Source organism: Monodelphis domestica, chromosome 7 (assembly GCF_027887165.1).
Source record: "Monodelphis domestica isolate mMonDom1 chromosome 7, mMonDom1.pri, whole genome shotgun sequence".
NCBI classification, from domain to species: Eukaryota; Metazoa; Chordata; class Mammalia; order Didelphimorphia; family Didelphidae; genus Monodelphis; species Monodelphis domestica.
Genome location: NC_077233.1, coordinates 127,032,654 through 127,054,599, shown reverse-complemented (window position 1 = coordinate 127,054,599; position 21,946 = coordinate 127,032,654). Strand labels below are relative to the sequence as shown.

At 34.0% G+C, this 21,946-nt stretch overlaps 1 protein-coding gene across 2 annotated transcripts in view; it reads right to left on the bottom strand.

Annotated features, from left to right (window-relative positions):
* Positions 1-21,946, bottom strand: part of KIAA2026 (KIAA2026 ortholog) — a 66,136-nt gene that overhangs the window by 40,310 nt on the left and 3,880 nt on the right. Inside the window, exon 2 of one of the 2 annotated variants that reach the window (XM_003341694.4) lies at positions 5,011-5,211. The exons of the other annotated variant lie outside the window; for it this stretch is intronic. Within the exon in view, the coding sequence (XP_003341742.1) occupies positions 5,011-5,211 (201 nt within the window). The remainder of the gene's footprint in view (positions 1-5,010; positions 5,212-21,946) is intronic. 2 annotated transcript variants of the gene reach the window in all.

Below are 21,946 nucleotides of genomic sequence, written 5' to 3'. Positions count from 1 at the left end.
AATATTATAATATATTAATTACACAGTAATATTATTATATATACTTAATCAACACTAGACCTATCAAACTACTAAAGAATTACTTTACAGAGCTAGAAAAATAATAAAATTCATCTGGAGGAATTCAGGGATATCAAGAAGATCAATTTAAAAAACCGGGAAGAGAAGAGCTAGCAGTACCAGATTTCAAACTATACCACACAAAGCTGCAATTATCAAAAACAATTTGGTACTGGCTGAATAGTGGAAAAGGTTAGGTATATGATGTACAAAAGCAAATGTACACAGCAACCTAATGTCAAATAAACCCAAAGATCCTGGCTATTTTGGGTAAGAACATGCTACTTGGGGAAAACTATTGGGAAAATTAGAAAGAAGTTAGAATTCATGACCAAACAAGAGATAGGGAGATTCAAAGGATATGGTATGCATACTTTTATGCATAATATGCATAAATTTTCTTGGAAAAACAAAATACAACTAAAATTAGAAGAAAAGTAGAAAACTAGGGAAAAAAAATATTGTAACAAGTTCTGTTGATATAGATCGCATTTCTAAACTATATAGGGAACTAATTCAAATTTACAAGAATAAGAGCCATTCTCCACTTGATAAATGGTCAAAGAATATGAATTAGCAATTTTCATAGGAAGAAATCAAAGCTATGAATAGCCATATAAAAAATGTTCTAAATCACCAAGATATAAATGGAAGTTAAAATGACTGACATACCATCTCAAACCCACCAAATTGGCTAAGATGACCTATCCCCACCCAAAAAAAGAAAATAACATGCTGGAGAGAATGTGGGGGAAAAAGGTATACTGTTGGGGAAACTGTGAACTAGTGCAACTAATGCATTCTGGAAAGCAATTTGGAACAATGCTCAAAAAGGTATTGAACTGTACATACTCTTTGACCCAGGTGTCAAGGAACATGATAAAAAAAACTTACTAAAACATTTTTTAATGTGCAGAAAAGAATGTAGCATAGACAAGTGGGGTGGGGGGTTAAGTACTACTGTGCTAAGAGCTGTTCATATAAAATGAGACAAGACAGTCCCTGCTATCAATGAGCTTGCAATGTAATGGGGGAAACAACATATTAAAAAATTACATGAACACACACATACGTATGATATATGCAATACATACAAATTAAGCTATATATAGGTAAAAGATTTTAGTTGAGTCTTAAAAAAGCCAAAGAGGTTAGTATTTGGAGTGGAAGAGAGAATATTCAAGGCATGGGAGCCAGCCAGAGAAAATGCCTGGAATGGAGAGACAAGAATTTCTTATTTTTAGAATATCTAGGAACCCACTGTCACTGGATCAAAGAGTATACATGCTAGGGAGTAGGTAGGAGGGGGCTAAGTTATGAAAGGCTTTGAATACCAAATTGAGAATTTTGTATTTTGGAAACCACAGAGTTTTTTGAGGTAGGCAACATGGTCAGACCCATTCTTTCAGAAAATCATTTTAGTGGTTGGATGGAGGATGGATTAGAGTGGAAAGAGACTTGAGGCAGGCAGACCCAACAGCTGATTAAAATAATTTGGGAGTGAGGTCAAAAGACTCTGTACCAGAATGGTAGTAGTATGTACTTAAGAAATGTTGCAGAAGTGAAATTGACAGGCTAAATCTTGTGGGGGAAAAATAGATGAAGAAAATATAAATGCTTACTGCTTTATTTATAGATTGACCCTAGAGGAAAACAAGAGCAAGTATATAATTACAGTCCAAAGTCAAATCCATACCCAAGCCCACCTGACCAGCACTATCACTTCATTATGTCTCATCCCCTATTCCACAAACTCATTCTCCAGACAAGCCAGAGGAGAAACAGGAACAACTGCAGTTGCCTTTTCCGTCTCCCTACCTCTGTTTTCATCAGTGTTCACAATGTTAATCCTGTATCTCTAACTGTATGATCCTAGATTATAAAAGATTAAATTATGTTCAGACATTCATACTATTACATTCTTACATTTTCAACAAAAATTTGAAAAGAAAATGTGTTTTGTAATTAATCTAGAGTTAACCAGAATGTGACAGGAAGAAAAGTATGGAATGGATTGCCTTTGGAAAATTATTCAGTGCCTCTAATGACTGCTTCCTTAAAACGAAGGCCAATCTGTTTAACAATAACATTTCTGGGAATGCTATATTAATATGAGTTCATGAATACCACTGTCTTTATAAAATTAAAACTGAGGATCACCTAAAAGGCAATGAAGAGGAACATGATGGTCAATGAGTTAAGTACATCATTATACACTGAGAAGCAAATAAAAGGATATTATCAGAGAGAAGGAAGACCAAAAAAGGTGGGCCTCTGGTGCAGTGGTGAGCAACAGATAGCCTGTATGCTATACTGAGATCCAGAATAACAGAGAGGTCTCCAGGGGGCTGTATAGGCTGTATAGAGAACCAATGGGAAGGTTTGGGTAGTTTATGTGCTCTTACCACTGGAGGAAGGACCTACTTTGATGATCCATAAGGTATCAAAGTAACACCAAAACATAAAATCAGCTTTAATACCCCACTTCTCATGGATTCGAAGTCAATCAAAACTTTATGGTCATGTGACCCTGGCCAAGTCACTTAACCCCCACTGCCTAGCCCTTACCATTCTTCTCCTTGAAACCATTATACAGTATTGATTCCAAGACAGAAGGTAAGGGTTAAAAACCAACAACAACAAAAAACCTCATGGTCAATATGCAATTTTACAGTCTAAAGAAAGCTAGGTGGCACAGTGGATAGGGTGCTTGGTGTCAGGAAGATTCAAATTCAAATGTACTCTCAGATACTAGCTGTATCACCCTAGGCAAGTAATTTAACCCTTGTCTGTCTCATTTTCCTAAACTGTAAAATAGGAATTATAATAGCAACTATCTCTCAGCTTATTATGAGAATCAAATGAGATTATATTCCTAAAGCACTAAGCACAGTGCCTGACGATAATAGGTATTATAAAAATATTATTATTCCTTTCCCTTAACTATATGAACCTAGGGTTCGAAAACAAATTAGGGAATATTATTCACTTTGCAAAGTAATCTTCACTAATAAAGCAATCCTTCACTAATAAAATTACAATATATAACTAGGTTCAGAAAATTTTCATCTATATAAAATTTTTAGAAAGCATAGTGATATATCTTCTGGTTTTGATAGTTGTTAGGAGGATAGTGAGGTTAGGTGGTACAGATCTGTGATTATACCAGAGAGTAAGAAAACTACCTCTGACAATGCAGATTAGCAACAGTTTTGCAACTCATTATCTTAAGAGTAAAGCCTGGCTCTTTAAAGGTTAAGTGATTTGCACAGAGTTGCATAGCTATTATGTATCAGAGACATAGCTTAAATCCTGACTCCAAATGTTTTAATACCATAAATTTGCAGTAAAATTACCAAAATGCTAAATGTTGCCTTATTGTCAAGTTATGTGAAATTTTATTCAAATGATACCATTTCATTTTTACTGATAAATGAAAATTTTTCATTTATATTTATGAAAATTACATTTCCCTTAAATATGACACAGTATCTATTCTATTGCAAATAATATCCACAAAAAGAAAGAAAAAGCATGATTCTTCATGTAGCAATGTTATCCTACAGCACTGAAAACTTAATTACTGAGGGGCAGCTAGGTGACTAAATGGATAGAAAGCCAGACCTGTAGATGGGAAGTCTCAAGTTCAAATCTCACCTCAGATACTTCATAGCTGTGTGACCTGGGCAAATCACTTACCTCCAAATACCTAGCCCTTAATGCTTTTCTGCCTTTGAACCAATACTTAGTATCAATTCTAAGACAGAAAGTAAATGTCTTAAAAAAACCAAACAACTAAATTATTGAAATCAACCATAGTTTTCTTATAAATGCTAATTTATTCTTTAATGATAAAACCTTATATTGCTTTCTTTGATTCCTATATTTGAACATTTGTTAGTAATGATGAAATATAAAAATATTATCAAAATCATTGACATGATAAATTTCAAAATGTTTCAAACATGTTTTCTATACATCAGAAAACATTCTTTTTATTAAACTGAAATTGTTTGGAAATTCGAAAAAAAAATTGGCTCAGGGAACCATTCTCCCTGTGCATTTCAGAAGAAAAAATAAATACTTAACAATAAAAAGAGTCACAAGTTTGAACTGAAATTCTTTTTTTTTTTTTTAATTTAAACCCTTACCTTCTGTCTTAGAATCAATATGGTATATTGGTTCCAAGGCAGAAGAGCACTGAGGGCTAGGCAAAGGGGGTTAAGTGATCAGCCCAGGGTCACACAACTGGGAAGTGTCTGAGGCCAAATTTGAACACAGGACCTCCCATCTCTAGGCCTGGCTCTCAATCCACTAAGCTGCCCAGCTGCCCCCTAAACTATAAATTCTTTAAAAAACAAGGCAAATCTGATTCACAGCTATATGAACAAGATAAAAATTTATAAACCATTTTTTAAAAAGCATAAGCAGCTCCCTGTACCATCAACAAGCGTTCTTTAAATAGCTTGAAATCAAGGAAATCCATCTTTTGGTTTCACTGAAATGACTAGTGATCTTGGTTTTCACTTAACCTTTTCAGGCTTTTTGTTTCCTTATCTATACAGACCATGTGATTTCTACAGTCCCCATAGCTCTAAAATTCTACATTAAAGTTCTAAAAATTGTGCAAAATTGTTCCATTTTAAGTGTATTCCTTTCAGAAATCACTAGAAAGCTTGATAAACATTCTGAAATTCAGTTAGTCTATGCTTATTTTCAGTTTTGAATAAAATGATTTGGAAATTTCAAATGTTCTATCTCTATATAAACTTCCTTTGTGGTGTATAATTTCAAATATACACTACAGTGAAAATAAATTTGGGTATGATTTTGGCTCAGAAATTTGGTGGGTGTGGGTGTGTGGGTATACTACAGAAGCATGTATCTTCTTTAAAAAGAGAATTGACTAAAAATGTGAACACATATTGACCTAAGAATTTTTCTGTTTACCTTTTCTCTTCTTTTGCTCTTAGCTGTTCTTCCTGTCTCAAAACTTGAACCATTATAGACTCAAAAACTCCACTTGTCAAGCCTGCCAAACTTCGAGGTGTAGAGCGACGCCTTGTTGATGTACATGCTGCTCCTTTCTCATCCTCTAATCCATAATAACCTCTGGATGTAACTGCTATTGTTGTCTTTTCTCTCAAGTGCCTGGCAAAAAGAAATTAAGTTAGTTCACAAGAGGACACCTTTTAGGTTAATAAAACTTCCTCACTTTTTCCTCACCACACAACTATATATTAAAAATAAAAACCCTCCAGGTTAACTGCTACAAAGGAGTTCAGTTAAAATATAACTACAGGGTAGGATTCTCCACTTCCCTATTTTAGAGTTTCTAATCTCCCTCAATTCTGTCAAAATATAACAGAACAAATCCTATCCTTCTAATTTTCAAATATATTTAAACTTTAAGGTTTAAATTAGGATAACCTCAATATAAACTTAAATTTTCTTCAACTTTCCAAAATTAAATAAGATATCTTTTCAACTCAAATATTTTTCAAGTCTATAATGTTTCTCAATGTGTATGTATAAATAGAAATAAATGACATGCTATAATTTACTAGCACTAAAACAGAAAAATTCACAAGTAAACAAATTTTAAGCAGATTAACCAAACTGTATGGAATATGTAAAATATAAAATTATAAATAAAATTATCTGTCTGATTTGTCAAAATAAGAGCCAAATGTGAAAAAATAAACTGATTTTCTTTGCTACCTTATCATAAAAGTCTTCTTATTACATTTCTAATGGATATACAGGAGCTCTAATCTGATTCTAAGATAAATCTTATTTATTGACGGTTCCTTTAATGAACCAGGAAGACCAATTTTTAAAATCTATTCCAGAAAAAAATGTTAAATTTATGTTGTTTTGAAGTTAGACTAAAGGACTTCTTGACTTTGTGCCTATATGCCATTTCACTTTGAATTAAGCAGGTGCTATTGTCAACGGCAATCTGAAGAAAAACACAGTATTTCTAAATGGCAAACCAAAGAATATTAGAAAATCTCCCAAAGAAAATCCTAATTTTGCTTATTCTTTAAATAATCCATTCTACTTGGATGACATACTCTATATCATTTCTAGAGTTTCTTCAAATAGAAGCCAGTTTGTCTATAAAATCAATTTCAACTTCACTAAAACAAGATCTGCCCATCTTGAACAACTTCTTTTACTCACATCCATAGTGCTTTACTAGTAAAAAAATTGTAGAGGAACTTCATACTAGTAATTTCATCAATAAAAAGGTCTCAAAGCACATATACTGTGAATGATAACATTTTAAAAATTCTAACACTAACAAATGCCAACTAAAACAAGCACTTCTATATAAATCATACAATTGAAAAAGACTAGAAAACAAGAAATTAAAATCTCCATTACACACAATTTGCTTTTCTTTTTAAAGATACAAATCAAATGACCTTTTGCTCATATTCATATTCAAAACTGAAAAAATATCTATATATCCTATGTAAAGAATACGTCCTAGTAGGAAATGATTAAACTTCATTCTTGAACAGTGATTGCTTAATTAAGGCTGATTTCTCTAACACTTTATAATTCCATTTTAATATTGTGAGTACTTTAATGAAAATGAAGTATTCAGCAGTCTGAATCCCATGACTCAGGTAAGCTAATGATTTTATCATTCAAAAATTAATTCAGTATTTTTTGTAACTCCATACATTTATCTCTACTAGAATTCAACTAGATTAAAGAACAGCAAACCAATAGTCACTAAAAAAAGAGAATAAGGAAAGGCTAGAAAAAAGCTAGTTGGCTTGAATATTGACAATGTTATTGTCAATGGACCATGCTCCAAGTATACATCTAAAAGCTGCTCACCTAATGAACGAAATGTAGCCTCTGTAAGACCAACGTTGCAAAACCCTAAGGTAAGGTATCTAATCTGAAACCTGCATTTAAAAACATATCAAACTTGACATTTTAAACCTACTAAAAAGTCTAGATATAACTAAGCACTTCTAAACCTAATTTATGTAGCCCATTGTGAAAGATAAAATTTTTTAGCTAATCAAAATAACCTTCTACCTCCTGCTTTTTTATGTGTTATAACTATATATATTTAAATATATAAAATTAATTGTTTTATTTTTTTGTCCCTTAGTGATGCAATTGAATGTTTGAGTGATGCAATTGGAGGTGAATTCATTATTAATAATGATCTTCATTTATAGCATGATTTTTAGATTAAATACACATTATTTTGATATACAATATTCACACTCCCAGAATAATAAGTTATTAATTGACTGGGAAAAGCATTAAGCCCATACTTTTATTTTTGTAGTCAATTATAATGACTTGTTCTATCTGTATTGAGTTCAAATTTAACAGTGTAGGAAGAATAAAGTTTGGTGAGTATGATACCAAAACAATAGTTGCCAAATTCACCTTGCTCATTTAATCTTGCAAAATGAACCAATATCCTGGGTTATTTTGCATGGGCTAGCAATCAGAGACACTGGATCAATCATAGGACCACAGACTTATAATTGTAAGAGACCTTAGAAATCATCTAGTCCAATCCCCTCATTTTAGAAATAAAGAAACTAAAGCTCAGATTGGTTAAATGACCTGTCCAAGGTCACACAAGCATTAAGTGACAGAGCACAGATTTCAATTCAGGTCCGGTGTTTCCGAAGTCGGTAATCTTCTTCTGTTCTACCACTAGTCTACACTGAGACTTGAAAGCAGTAAGTACAATAAAAGTCAAACAGAAGAAGCAGCATGGGGAGAGGGAACGCCAACTGTAGAAGCAAAGGAATTTAAAAGGGACAGATTTAGCTTTAGTCTAAGAACTTTTGCTAGGTATAGTTGAAGGTCCAATCCTTAGAATAACTGAAAATAACTAAAACTATGAATCAAATAGAATTGAGGCCCTAACTTTGTAGGGAGGAGGCAACATAACAGCTAAAATTCAGCAGAATATCTGCAAATAACTAGCAAATGGAAGCATAGAAGAGATAATAACATAGAAAACACCAGTAGCTTGCAGCACAACATGTAACTCCAAGACTTTACCAGATCAACAGATGACATAAGCAGTAAACTACAGGGAAGCATTCTAGCTTTAAAGTAGTTCTAGGAGCGTTGCTGCCCAAGCTACAGATATTCTCTTTTTCAGTAATGCTGTGGAAATCTGAGAGAATGGATTGGGGAACGGTGGTGGTAATTTCTGTATCACTTATTTATTTTGCTCTTTTATGGAAGTATCTAATTATAGGTTATGAGTTATAAATAAGAAAGGATTTAAAGGAAAGACTACAAGCAAAGAAATTAGAGATACCATCATATAGCAGATGCTATTTGAAAATCAAGCTTTTAAAAAAGGAGTTAGTGGCTGAATGTTACATAAGCAAAGGAGAATGAATGTTGAAAAAAGACCACTGATTTTATTAAAGAGAAGGGCCGGGACCATCTTCAAATACCATCTTCAAATGAGCAATTTTATTAACTACAGCCATATCAAAAGAGCAGCAATGGTACAAGAACAATCCAGGCCAACCCAAGCCCAAATTGTAGGCGACATTCTAACTCTACCCCACTCCCAAGCTACATGGGAAGAGGAGGTAGGAGTGGCAGGTGCCCAGGAACAACATTCTTTGGAGACTATGAGCTTCATTATAAGTCTGTCACCTACTATTACCATAGGCTAACAATCTCCTACTGTTGCTCTACCTCTGATTAGTAAATCACCAAGCAGAAAAAAGCACACTATCATCAATGTTTTCCTATATCTTTGCCCCTTTTCTCAAACTCTAGAGAAAAGACACTCCTTTTCTTCTCCTCAACTTGTAATAGTTGGGTTCCAAAACTTCATCTTTTAACTAAAACTGTTCTTTCCCTTACCAATGATCTCTTAAACCAAGTGGCCTTGCTTTATATCCTCACTCTTAGAGATCTTCATTCTCCAGCATTTGACACTGTTTATCCTGTTGATCCCTTCTTCTGTATACACTCTCCTCTCAAGATTTTCATGACACTAATCTTTCCTAGTCTTTTCCTATCTGTCTGACTCCTCATTCTATGTCTCATTTGCTGGGTCTTCATCCCAATCATACCCCATAAATCAGGGAATTTTCTAATGCTCTATCCTAGGTTCTCTTCTCTCTCTTTATCAGCTCCCATGGGTTTAATTATTAACTTAATTCCAAAGACTCATATATCTATCTATCCAATGTCAGTCTCTCCCCTAAGCTTGAAGTACCTCTGCATCTCTAGTCATGTATCTGGATTTATCAAACTATATCTCAGAAACATTTTAAATTCAACACGCCAAAGACAGAACTCATCTTTATCCCCAATCAAGACTTATTCCAAATTTCTCTATTTCTGACAAAAAAAAAAAACCACCATTCTTCCAGCTTTAATTGATGTTGGTCACATATTATCACACAAATTATCCAATATTTAACTTCTTTGTATCTATTCTCTAAATACTCAACTATATACTTGTCTCCATTGAGACAAGAGATTTAAGCTCCGTGGTTTCATTCTTTATAATCTGTATGACTAACATCAAATGCTTGGTTGTTGATTGACTGAAATGGCTATGGAATTATTTTTCAAAGCCTAAATTCTAAAGCTTCAGATAAAGTAATGATTTACTGTCTTAAAAGGAAAATCAAGACTGCTTTTTGTTGCAACTAATTGCCAAAAATGAAAACATTTCACTCAGTTTCAAAGTATTTTTTTTTTAATTTTAAAGGAGGTAATTGCAAACCCTTATACCTTTTTCTTGATAAAACTACTTAAATTTGGATAGAATTTAAGAGATGGGAAGTCTTGGGTTCAAATCTGACCTGAAATGGATTCTAGCTGTATGAACCTGGGCAAGTCATTTAACTTCAATTGCTTGGCACATGTATTTTTTTTCCTCCATTTCCTTACGTTTCCTTACTATTTGTTTAGAAAGGAAAGTAAAAGATGCTGATTCTACTACTAAAAATTCCTATAGAATAGATTCAGATCTGGAAGAAAGCTTAGAAATTAATCTCTTCATTTAAAATATGAGCAAAAGAGGTTAAATGGTTTGCTCAGAATCACACAATGTCTAAGGTAGAATTTGAACTCATGTTTTCTTGACCCAAAAGTTAGGTGACCTTACAATACCAGATATATGTGACAGAATTAGGTTTCAAATCCAAGTTCTTTGACTCCAAGTAATCCTAGATAATAACCTTCTTTTCACTGTACCACAGTGCAAATACTTCGTTTTAATACTTCCTTTAAATGTCCACATGTTTATATTTTCTATGTGCCACAGAAGTTCTTTAATAATAACAGGACTTAAAACATTCCTTATCTGAGCTGGGCATTTTCTCACTTTTGGGGGAGAAAGAGTATAGCTAGAAACAAAAGACTGAGGTTAAGAAACGGGAACTTTAGAGAATGATACGTAAATTATGTAAATATGACTTTTCACAAAGTGTGGAACACAGTACTACAGATAATGCAACAGTTATACTTTTTTTCTCTGTGATTCTTGTCTTCATCTTTCTATAAATCTTCTATGGAAGATCAACTCAGCTATAATCGACAGCAAACCTTTCTTGACACCAGTTGCTAATGTCTTCTTTCCCCAAACTAACTTGTATTCAATTTCTATAAATTGTGTATATGTATATACACACATATACATGCTGCCTCCCCAATATAAGCTTCTTGAACATAAGAACTATCATTTTTCTCTTTTGATCTGGTACTTAGTACATGGTAGACACTTAAATGCTCATTGATCAATAGGCTCTCTTTTTTCCTGTCTTGGTCTTAATCACACACACACACACACACACACACACACACACACACACAAAATGGCATTTCAGATGTACAAACCATGGTTATTTTCTGAAACCTTATATTCGCCACCTGTTATTCCACTGCCCTATTTGCAGAATATTTATTCTGAGAATATTGGTGCTAAAAGCATAATTGAGGGTGGGGTGCAGAAGAGCAGCTTTGGTTCACCAAAAAGAGAGAAATTCTCTCCCTCTCTCTCTACCCTCTTCTCCCCCGAGAGTAAGAAAAAAGAAGAGGGCCTATGAAAGAGCCGCAGTTGCACTTCTATCTGTGGTGTGTCTATAAAGCCCAAAGAAGAGAAAGTATCTAAGAGAAGAAAAGTATCAAAAGTATCTAATGCTGCAAACAGATAAAGAGAGAAGAGAATATATTCACAATCCTTCAAGTCTCAAAAGATTTCCTATATAAAGCAGTTCTGAACAAGAGAAAGGAAGTAGGCTGGAAGATACTAATAAAGAACAATATTATGCTAAATTTTATAGGTGAAAGAGCTATGATTATGACTTCCTGAGGAACCCCAGATGGGAACTGTTATTTTATTACTGTTATTTTTTAAACCCTTGCCTTCAGTCTTAGAATAAATATAGTACATTGGCTGAAAGGTATTAGAGTGGTAAGGGCTAGGTAATGAGGGTTAAGTGACTTGCCCAGGTTAACACAGTCAGTAAGTGTCTGAGGCCACATTTGAACCCAGGACCTCTTGTCTCTAGGTTTGGTTCTCAATCCACTGATTCACCTAGTTGCCCCCAACTCATTCTTATCATATAGAAATCCAGCTATTATTTAGGAGATATAGTAGGTAAGTTCTAGGAATTACTTAAGGCACATAGATGTTAAGTGTCTTGAAAAAAGGTTGTGGGTCACACATTTATTAAGTGTCAGAGACATCATTTGAATCCAGGTTTTTCTGACCCCCAAGTCCAACACTCACTATGTCCTATTTCTTTATTACCTCTATAAAAATTGTATTAGAACTTTCTGAAGATCCCATGTATGGCTGTCTCTAAGAGATGGGCTGTGCTGAAGTGTTTATATGTGGAGAGTCATATATGGCCCCAAACTAGATTATCTTTATATCATTTGGTATAAGTATTTTTAAAAAAAGATTGTGTGGCTGAAAAAACAGAGAAAACCAACTATTTCACATTTTAAGATAAAAAAAATATCAAAACTTTAAGTCCTTGCTCACAAAGAACACTGCTTCAGGTAGTTTTTGAGGCCTATTGCCACCTACCAATTATTTAGGTTAACTGAGGATAGAAATAGCATGAACAAATGAAATTCATATGTAAAATTCATATAAGTAAAACTGAATTACTGAAAAAGATGTCTATACATTGAGTAGCTTTTTTTCCAATAAAATTTTTTATAAGAACCTCTTACAAGTAGCAACTCATGGCCTGAATTTTACAACTTATCCCTTTTCTTATCTGGAAATGTCAAAAAAAGGTGTTGGAGACTATTAGAACAAAAGCTAGGAGGAGCTTTCTCAGAACCTTACAAATATGTAAACCCAGTATAAAACTCAAAGTAAAAATTTCTCCTTATTCACCCTAATAATCCTCCAGTGGATGAGTCTGAATAAATATGGTTTTACATTCAATATTTCTCTAAAATCAGTACAAAGGAAATTAAAAATTTGAGTGTGCCTATCATGAAAGGCACTCTTAAAAAACTGGATGAGCTAAAGACAATAACTGAGACAAGATCCCTGCCCCTCAATCTAATAGCAGAAATAATAAACAACATAAAAAAGAATACAAGGTACAAAATACTATTAAGAGTACAGGAAGGAGAGATGACTTGAGCTAGGGAAATTGGGGAAAAATTTCCAAATATGGTGCAATTTCAGCTGTGCCTTAAAAGATGGAATGAATTTTAAGGTGTTTATGGGACAGAAGGTATCTTTTAAAATGTGAAAAAGGCAAGGTGTCATCTTTATAAAGACCCAAAATGAAGTTATATAGATGGCATCACCAATGATACAAACAAAGCTGGGTGGAAAAACTAATGCAATGGCTGATAGTCTTAGGATCCAAAAAAAGATACTGGCAGGCTAAAAAAGCCAGGTTTTATCTATTTTGATGAAATTCAACAGAGATCACAATCAGTAATGCAAAAATCAATGAAGGTTCTGGAGAAGAGATGGTGAAACAAACCTCTTTCCTCAAACCAGACTTGTAAGGGACTAAAAGTATAAAATATGATATACACTGTCAAATACCATTTTGTATAACTATTCATTGTCACAAATGAGGCTTCAATGGAAGAGGGGAATGACTATGATTTAAAGACAAGGACACTGTTAACACATTTTTTAAAAAGGAGAAATGTAATAAGAATACATGTAAAGTTCTTAGGCTCAAAAAAAAAATTAAAAACACCTTACAATTACAGGATAGGAGGTACAAAACTGCTTTGTAATTATAATGTAATGCAATCTTTGATTGCAACAACAAGATGATATCTAGGAAATATATTACACAGTCCCATTATACTCTGCCCTGGGTGCTTGCAACATTTTAGAAAGGATGTCAACAAAGGATGTCTCCAGAGGAAGATTGCTAGGATGGTGAAGAAACTAAAAGTAATGCCATATGAGGATGTATTAAAGGCATTTCTATCCATGAAAATGATACAGAAAACATCTGTATTTGTTGTGTATTTTAAGCTTTTAATCTATATTAAATGAGGTGCTGTCAGGATATCTAGGTAAAAGAGATACAGAGGGCAGTCAGAAACACAAATCTGGAGTTTGGGGAAAGGTCAGAACTACAAATATAGATTCTGGGATTCATTTAGAGCTGAAGCCACAGGAATAGATGAGATTGCCTAAAAGGGCAGAATTTTAGAAAATACATGCATACAACAGTTATGAGGGAGAAACAGGAAAATATATGTTTTTACAAAAACCAAAGTAATGTCAAGAAAGGTTACTCTTATATAGTATAAAGAGGTCAAGGATGAGGAAAATAAGAGATCATTTATGACCACTGAGACCAGGGGGTGGGTAAAGGCCAGAATATAGGCCAGAATATAAAGGATTAAAAAGTAAGTGGATATTAAAGAGGCATGGATTTCCTTTGAGAAATTTGTCAATAAAGAGAAAAAATATAGCAGAATTTAAAGGGTTTATGTTGTTGTTTTTTCAAGATAGGAATAATTATGCACATTCATAGAGGAAAAAAAAAAGAGTAGTAGAAAGAGATATTCTGTTAAAGATACCAGAGTGGATGACTGATGCCACAAAGTCCCAGAGTCAAGAGCATAGGCTATTTCTTTATGGAAAGAAATACAGCTACTTCTTCACATAAGCAGGAGCAAAGGATGAAAATATGAGTGAAGACAAAGATATTTTGAGGTATAGGGAAGGGTAGTTGAAGATGTTCCTGTGGGATAGTCTTATACTTCCAAGTAAACCAGGAGCTGAAGTCATCAGTTCAAAATATTGAAAAAGGAAGATTTGGGACTACATGTAGCTAGTGTGATGGGGAGTTGATAAGAACAAGAATTGTCAAGCAGCAACAGGATGAACTGATCTAGTCAGCATGGTTTTAAGCTTTTCCCATCAGCATAAAGCAGATCAGAGTAGAAAAAGAGGTGGTGATATAAATTATTCAAGATTAAAAAGGCAGAAACAATGGGAAATTAAAGTTGGAATAGATTCTAGGACAGAGCCCACTAATGAAATAATTAATAAAGTGTAGGGTGGGTAAGAAGTAAAAATCAGATGAAGTGGTGGGATGTAAGAATAGGGAGAGATAGGGATCACACAACAATGTAAATGTGGAAAAGGTAAAAAAAAAGTCAGAGATGAGAATTTCAAAGTTTGGTCCCCTAGAAGTGGTATACCTCAGGATGAAAGTTAGGTTGAAGGTATGGCTATGATGGCAGGTGGCCAAGTTAGTCGGCCTTTTAGCATTATTTTTGTTTCTATGACTAATCACTGTGTATAGTGCTCTTTTCCTTTCTTTGGGTCAGCTGGTCTGATACTAATCACATTTTCTGAATTCCTCCTATTCATTGTTTCTTAAAGAAAAATAACATTTATGTCATTTATAAATCATAGTTTATGCAGCCATTCCCAAATGAAGACTATTCTATTTCCAGTTTTTTGCTACCACATGGTATTGTTATTTTTAGACCTTCTTTTTTGTCTTGGAATTCCTTGGGATATCATATCTCACTACAACTTGCTCCAGAGTCCCCTCCATCCCATTGATTGGAGAGTATAGAGGGTGGACATTGGAGATCTCCTCCAAAATCCTCTACCATTTAAGAATGGTGCCCAGGGCAATCACCTCATCATTTCCCATACGTTACAGGACTTCATCACACTTCCAGACACTCTATTCTATTTTCTGTATTATCTTTCTCCCTTAAACTGTGATTTCCTTGAGGGCAAGAATCATCTTTTACCTTTCCCTGTATCCCTAGCACTTAGCACAGTGCCTACCACATAACAGGTCCTCAATAAATGTTTACTGATTATTTACTATTGATTTGCCTTTTAGTAGAATCACTGAATTAAAAGGTATGAACTTTTCAGTGACTTTTCTTGCATAACTCCAATCTGTTTTCCAAAACAAACTAATGTACTGCTTCAAAATTAAACACACACACACACACACACACACACACACACACACACACACACACACACACATCCCACATTTTTTAAACCCGTACCTTCCATCTTAGAATCAATACTGTGTATTAGTTCCAAAGCAGAAAAACAATAAGGGCTGGGCAATGGGGTTAAGTGATTTGCCCAAGGTCACACAGCTAGGAAGTGTCTGAGGCCAAATTTGAACCTAGGACCTCCCGTCTCTAGGCCTGGCTCTCAATCCACTGAGCTACCCAGCTGCCCCCTTCACATAATATTAATTATTCCTGTCTTTCCATGATCCTCCAATATTGATTATTTCTATTTTTAAAATCATTACCAGTTTGCTGTGTGTAAAGTAAAACTTTAGAATTGTTTTAAGTTGCATTTCTCAGTAGTCACTTGAAGCATTTTTGTATATGGCTGTTGCTCATTTTCACTGCTTCTTATAGTAACTCTTCAGAAACTTTGACTACTAATATACTGAGGAATCTTTATCATATTTATCAAGACTAAGGCTTTTAACTAAGAACTATAAAAAGTCAATCAACCAAATGTCAGTCACAGATTTAATTTTATATAATTCCTTACCTAGTATTCAAGGTTTTCCACAATCTAATACCATCCTTACTTTTCAGTGTTCTGTAACACAACTCTTTATGTGCTCTACACCCAGACTAAATTACTTGCTTACTTGCCAGTCTCCTAGTATATTCCATACTCTGTCAACCAATAAGCATTTATTAAATGCCTACTAATGTGCAAGGCATTATGCTAGCTGAAGGGCTAATGTAAAAAAATGTAACAATCTTTATTCTCAAGGAGTTGATGCTCTGATGGAAACAACATGTACACATGGCAAAGTAATTTTCTTAATAATATTCTTCTACTCAATAATATCTGGTGATTCCCTATTACTTTGAGGATCAAATTTTTAAATCCTCAGTTTGGCCTAAGAAATCCTTCACAACCTTGGTTCTTCTTATCTTTCAATTTTTTTTATACTTTACTCTTTTCTATGTACTCTGCAGTATAACAATGGAGATACTTGGTCTAACAAGAATCAGGAATGTATTGGGAACTTTAAAATTACTCCACCCATACTTAGATATACTTTAGGGGAAGATAAAGTTGTAAACTCCTGATTGAACAATGAAGGTACTTAACTCATACCTTATAATGAAGTTAGAACCTTAAGCTAGGTCTATTTTTAGATCTAATACAAAAAGGTGTTAAGTACCTGTAAAGGTTAAATTAATCACAAAAAGGTCAAGTAACTCACAAAAGGGTGAGCTTAACAAAGAAGTGTGAAGTACTCAGAAGATATAATCTTAACCAGAGAAGGTGAGAACTAAAGAGTGGTGAGAACTAAGAATGGGCAGTCCCGGAAAAAAGCTCTATTGTGATTGGTAGACGTGAAATTTTAGGGGAGGTGACATAAGAGAAAATTCTCTTTAAAAGGAGGCTAAAAAGTCAGTTCAGGATCTTTTGAACTCAGTTCAGGAGACTGAGTCAGGAAGGCCACTTTATAGCAGTTTAAATTAATTCTTCTCTCTCTCCCTCTCCTTTCCTCTCCTTTCCTTTCCTTTCCTTTCCTTAATTCCTTCTCTCTATATTAATTAAAATCTCCAAAATTCCCAGCTGACTTTGGTAATTTATTATTTGGGAATCATCCCTGGCGACCAATTATTTAAATTTTAAGTCAAAACACTAAAAATTATCCTTACAACAGTTTAGTAATACTGGCCTTCCTGCTTTTCCCCACACACAAGTTTTTCAATTGCTCCTTTTCCCTGGCTACTTCTCAAGCCTGAAATGTTTTCTTCTTTTCTTCAGTCTCCTGGCTTTCTATACTAAAATCTCAACTTCTGACAGACACTTTATCTGCTCACTTTGACAGTGCCTTCTCTTTGAGGTAACCTTCCTTATGCTCAATAGCTATCCAGTATACCTATAGTTTGCCTATTCTCATCTCCATTATCAGAATTAGAATTATTGGAATGGCCTTGGAGGCTAGCTGAGAGAAATCAAGAACCGTTTTGAGGTAGTGGTGCTTGAAAGGAAGAGTGGTTCTACAAGATAAAGGAAATGAAGACCCTCTTTCCATGCCTTTGCTCCAATTGTTTCCTATGCTTATAATGGCCTCCCTCCTTCCTCTTACCTGATCTTTCCAATTAGAAATTATTATTCTTTCCTAAGATCTCTCATTCACCTTTTTGACTTCTTTTATATACTTACATTCTACACAACAGGGATTGTACCTTGTATTTGGATCTTTCCCAATGCTCCATGAATCACTCTGGCACTGTAGATTCTTAATATTTGCTAAACTGAATTTTGTTATTATTTTGTTATTTTAAAGTCTATATCCTAATATCAGTCTATTCAGTTTCATGCAGATTTTTGTGAAAATTATGTTCACTTAAAATCAGTCTATAGTTCCATTCAAATACGGTTTAAAAATTAATATTCTAGTCCTACACCTTGCTGCAGTATCCTCAACATTCCCCACATATTTATGGATTTTCATTCATAAAATGGTGAAGTCTGAAAATCTCTCAAGTTCTATCTATTCAGATTTTTGGTCATCCACAGCTGCAACAAATGACTCATTATTTGTTTTTCCTTCAATAAATGTTCAGTAAACACATTTATTTGATGCCATTTGGTTCTATTAACAAGAATACTAGAAATATGTTTATATTTCTAAGTCATTTAATTTATAAACCTAGTTTTTAAATGTGGCAACATCCCCATTAGTTCAAAAGGAAGCAGAATTTCCTACCTGGCTTTTGGCATTGAAAGCAGTTCTAAGCACTTTGAAATTTACTCTTATTAAAAATGGCAAGAATTTAGCTGTCCCTTTCTATACATTCATGTCTACCCCCCATTATTAAGAACAAAAATGAAATAGCTGCTAATTACCTTAGCATCTCTACTTCACTTTTCAAAATTTGTAATTGCTTATTCATTTACTTGTTTTGGGGTCTCTTTTCTTCATCTGTAAATTGGGTTGGAGCAGTACATTAGTTGATCTACCTATATGATCCTTAAAGTTCCCTCTAAGTCTAGGGTCCAATGATTCTATAAAATCAAAATTCAAAAGATATGTGACTTGTCTTAACAAAGGAGTGTGTTAAATAAGCACCAAATTTGAAGCCAGAAAGCCTTAGATTTGAATTCTATCCTGCTGTAAACTCTTTGTATAATCAGGGGAAAGTTCTTTTATTTCTCGGGCCCTCCATTTCCTCACATAAAATAAGGGGTTATTTTACATCATCTGCATGGTCCCTTTCAAGCCTAAATCTTATGATCACACCCAAATGAATATCACAGTCATGACTAGAGCCCAGGTCTCCTGACACCCAAAATTCAGTTCAAGATCTACTAGAAGATGCTGCCATGGCTACTTTGGAAGATCAAGAGATAAGATTTTTTTTTCAAGTCTATAGTGTTTTTACAGGGAAACCAGAGAAAAAAGGATCATTTCAAATTCTATTGGAAGCCCCTTTTAAGAAGCATGGTCTATACATATCATTCCCAAAACCTTTTCACAATTCTAAGAAGTAGAACAAAAGAATGAATAAATAAATGAGCAAATAAATGGTTTATAATAGGTTGATGAAAAAGTCCAGAGACTACCTTAGTAAGGAAACAACTAATCTCCTAGCTAAACAGAAATGCAGCAGCCCAATTTTTAGAAAATATGTTTATTTACAAATGAATATGTCAGAAGAATATGAGCAATATCATATTGGAAAAAAATGAAAAAACTATGAAGGAAAAGTTTGCTAGAGGCTTGGAACAAGATGCAATTAAAACTAGATCATTCTAAAAAAAATTTTTTGGATGAGGACACCACCCCCCAAAATATAAAGCTAATAAACATATGTAAAACAGTATATATTTGTACCTCTTTTTCACAGTGATTTATTCTCACTCACAATGATGGCAGACCAACTGTGGTCCATCACATTTATATCCCAAGTTAAGAAATTATAATAGCACTTCAGAAGATAAAATCAGAAGAGTATTTAGATCTGACCGAGAACAAACAGATAAAGTCAGTACTATAGGTGTCAATTTTAATCACAGAGAGATCAATTTTCAAAATATCTCAAAGTGGGAAAGATTCCAAAGAATAGAGAAATTAAAAACACTGGCAGTTATTGATCTAGTATTGATGTACTTTCTCATCTCTATAAAATCTTTATTAGAATTGTCTATACATGTATGAGAGCATTGCCGATGAAAACATGATAAAAAAACTGATAAAAAAAGCTTTTTAATATTCTCTACAGAACTTTTCTGGTCATCTATGGAATAAAGAAAACAAGATCTCTGTGTTTTAACAATCACTAATTTTAAGAAAATATGCTTAAAAGAGAAGGCTCTATCTAGTATGGCAAAGTGATTTTCACACATTCATCAAAATCATTCAAGATTCCATAATAAATTTATCCATAAATATATCCATATCCAAAATAAAAATATTCATAATAAATTAAATTATAAATTCCAAAGATAATTTTATTCTAAGACCCAACTGTTTATTAATATCATCAAATGAGGTATTTAACAGGAATATGTTAGTTAAACGAATTCACTGATATTTGTGTAAAGTTAAATGAAAGATGGATTTTACAAAAGGTTAGAACAAGAAAAAAAAAGTTGTTCTTAGTTTTCTAAATGCTATTATTGGTAGATTACATAGCACAATTGGACTTCTTTTCAGAAACCCAGAAATAAGATATAGCTCTAACCATCAACCTTGGAAAAAAAAACAAGAGATGAAATACACATATGGTTCATATTATGACATGGGCCATCAGTAAGTATACCTTGGATAAACAGTGAAGAAGTTTAAAGCGATGGCCGTGGAATTGAGCAGGAGAAGGAGATGGGGTTAGATTTAACTTGGGAAAATGCAGAATACTTTCAATCACTGCAAACTGCTTAGGATAAATAAGCATTTGTCAAGCATCTGTTATGTGTCCAGATACTTTGCAAAGTGCAAAAAGGTTACCCCTTACACCTACAATGTCCAAGTGATGCTATATGTATGCAACTATGATTTCCTTTTCATTTTCTTTTATTTAAAAAAAAAAGCCTTACTTATCTTCTGCCTTAGAATTAATTTTAATATAGAAGAGAGACAAAGATTAGGGCCTAATTGGGCAATCAGGGTTAAGTTGTCCAGGGTCATCCCGCTAGGAAGTGCCAGATAGGCCTCATTTGAACTCGGGCCTTCCTGATTCTAGGCCTGGAGCTCTATCCACTGTGCTACCTAGCTGCCCAAGAACTATGATTTCTAAAGAATTAAAAATTAGACATAAAAGAACACTGGGAAGGTACATGATGGGCAAAAACAGGCTACATATTATCAACAACTTTTGTGCAAGAGGCATAAAAGACATTACATAGATATAACGAGAAATAGAGGGAAGACAGTCATACAGTAAGAATGAAACTGAGGTGGTATACTCATAATTGAAAAATATTAAGAGGGGGAAAAAAGCTCTAGTATACTCAGTATGTACACTATGAAATATTTGTAGGAAAACTTGGACAAGAACCCTACAGAATGAGGTGGTGTGTAAAAGCTGTATCTGTAGAGAGAATACCCACATTGATGAAATTGTGTATCCTTCAAAGTATCCACAAAGTATTACAGCTAGTACATTAGTCTTAGATAGTTCAAAGTTATGATACAGTAATATCTAATTATATTTACAACATGTTAAAATAGACAGTATTATCATTATCTATAGTATGCGTGTTCATTTTATATGACTTTCATAAAGGAAATAATGTGGTAGAAAGGGCAGTGGGTTAGTGATCCTATCAACTACTAGTCCTAATTCTGTCACTATTTAGTAATGTGACTGGGCAAATCACTTATCCCCTATAGGCTATAGGACTTTGAGCTGGAAGGGTCAGGCAAACATTTTTCAAGTGGCTACTATGTGCCAGACATCTTACTCAGTGCTAAGGACAAAGAAAGGAAAAAAACAGTCCCTGCTCTAGAAGCTCACAGTCTAAAGAGGAGGCAACATGCAAACAACAATGGATAAACAAGATACAAACAAAATAAAATAGGGATGGTCTAAGGGGGCAGGTACTAGAATTAAGGTGCAGGTGGGGAGGCAGGGTCAGAAAAGGCTTCCTATAGAAGGTAGAATTTTAACTGGGCCCTGAAGAAAGTCAGGAGGCAGAGGAGAGAGAGTTTTCCATATATGAGAGACAATCAGCAAAAATGTTAAGGTGGGAAGTATCTTATACAAAGTGGTGAGTGTCACTGGATCACAGAGTACGTTGGGAAGGTGAACAGAAGAAAGCTGGAAAGGTAGGGGATGAGCCAAGTAATGAAAGGTTTTGAATACCATACAGTGAGGATTTTAAAATTGATCCTATAGGTGACAGGGAGACACCAGAGTGGAGGGT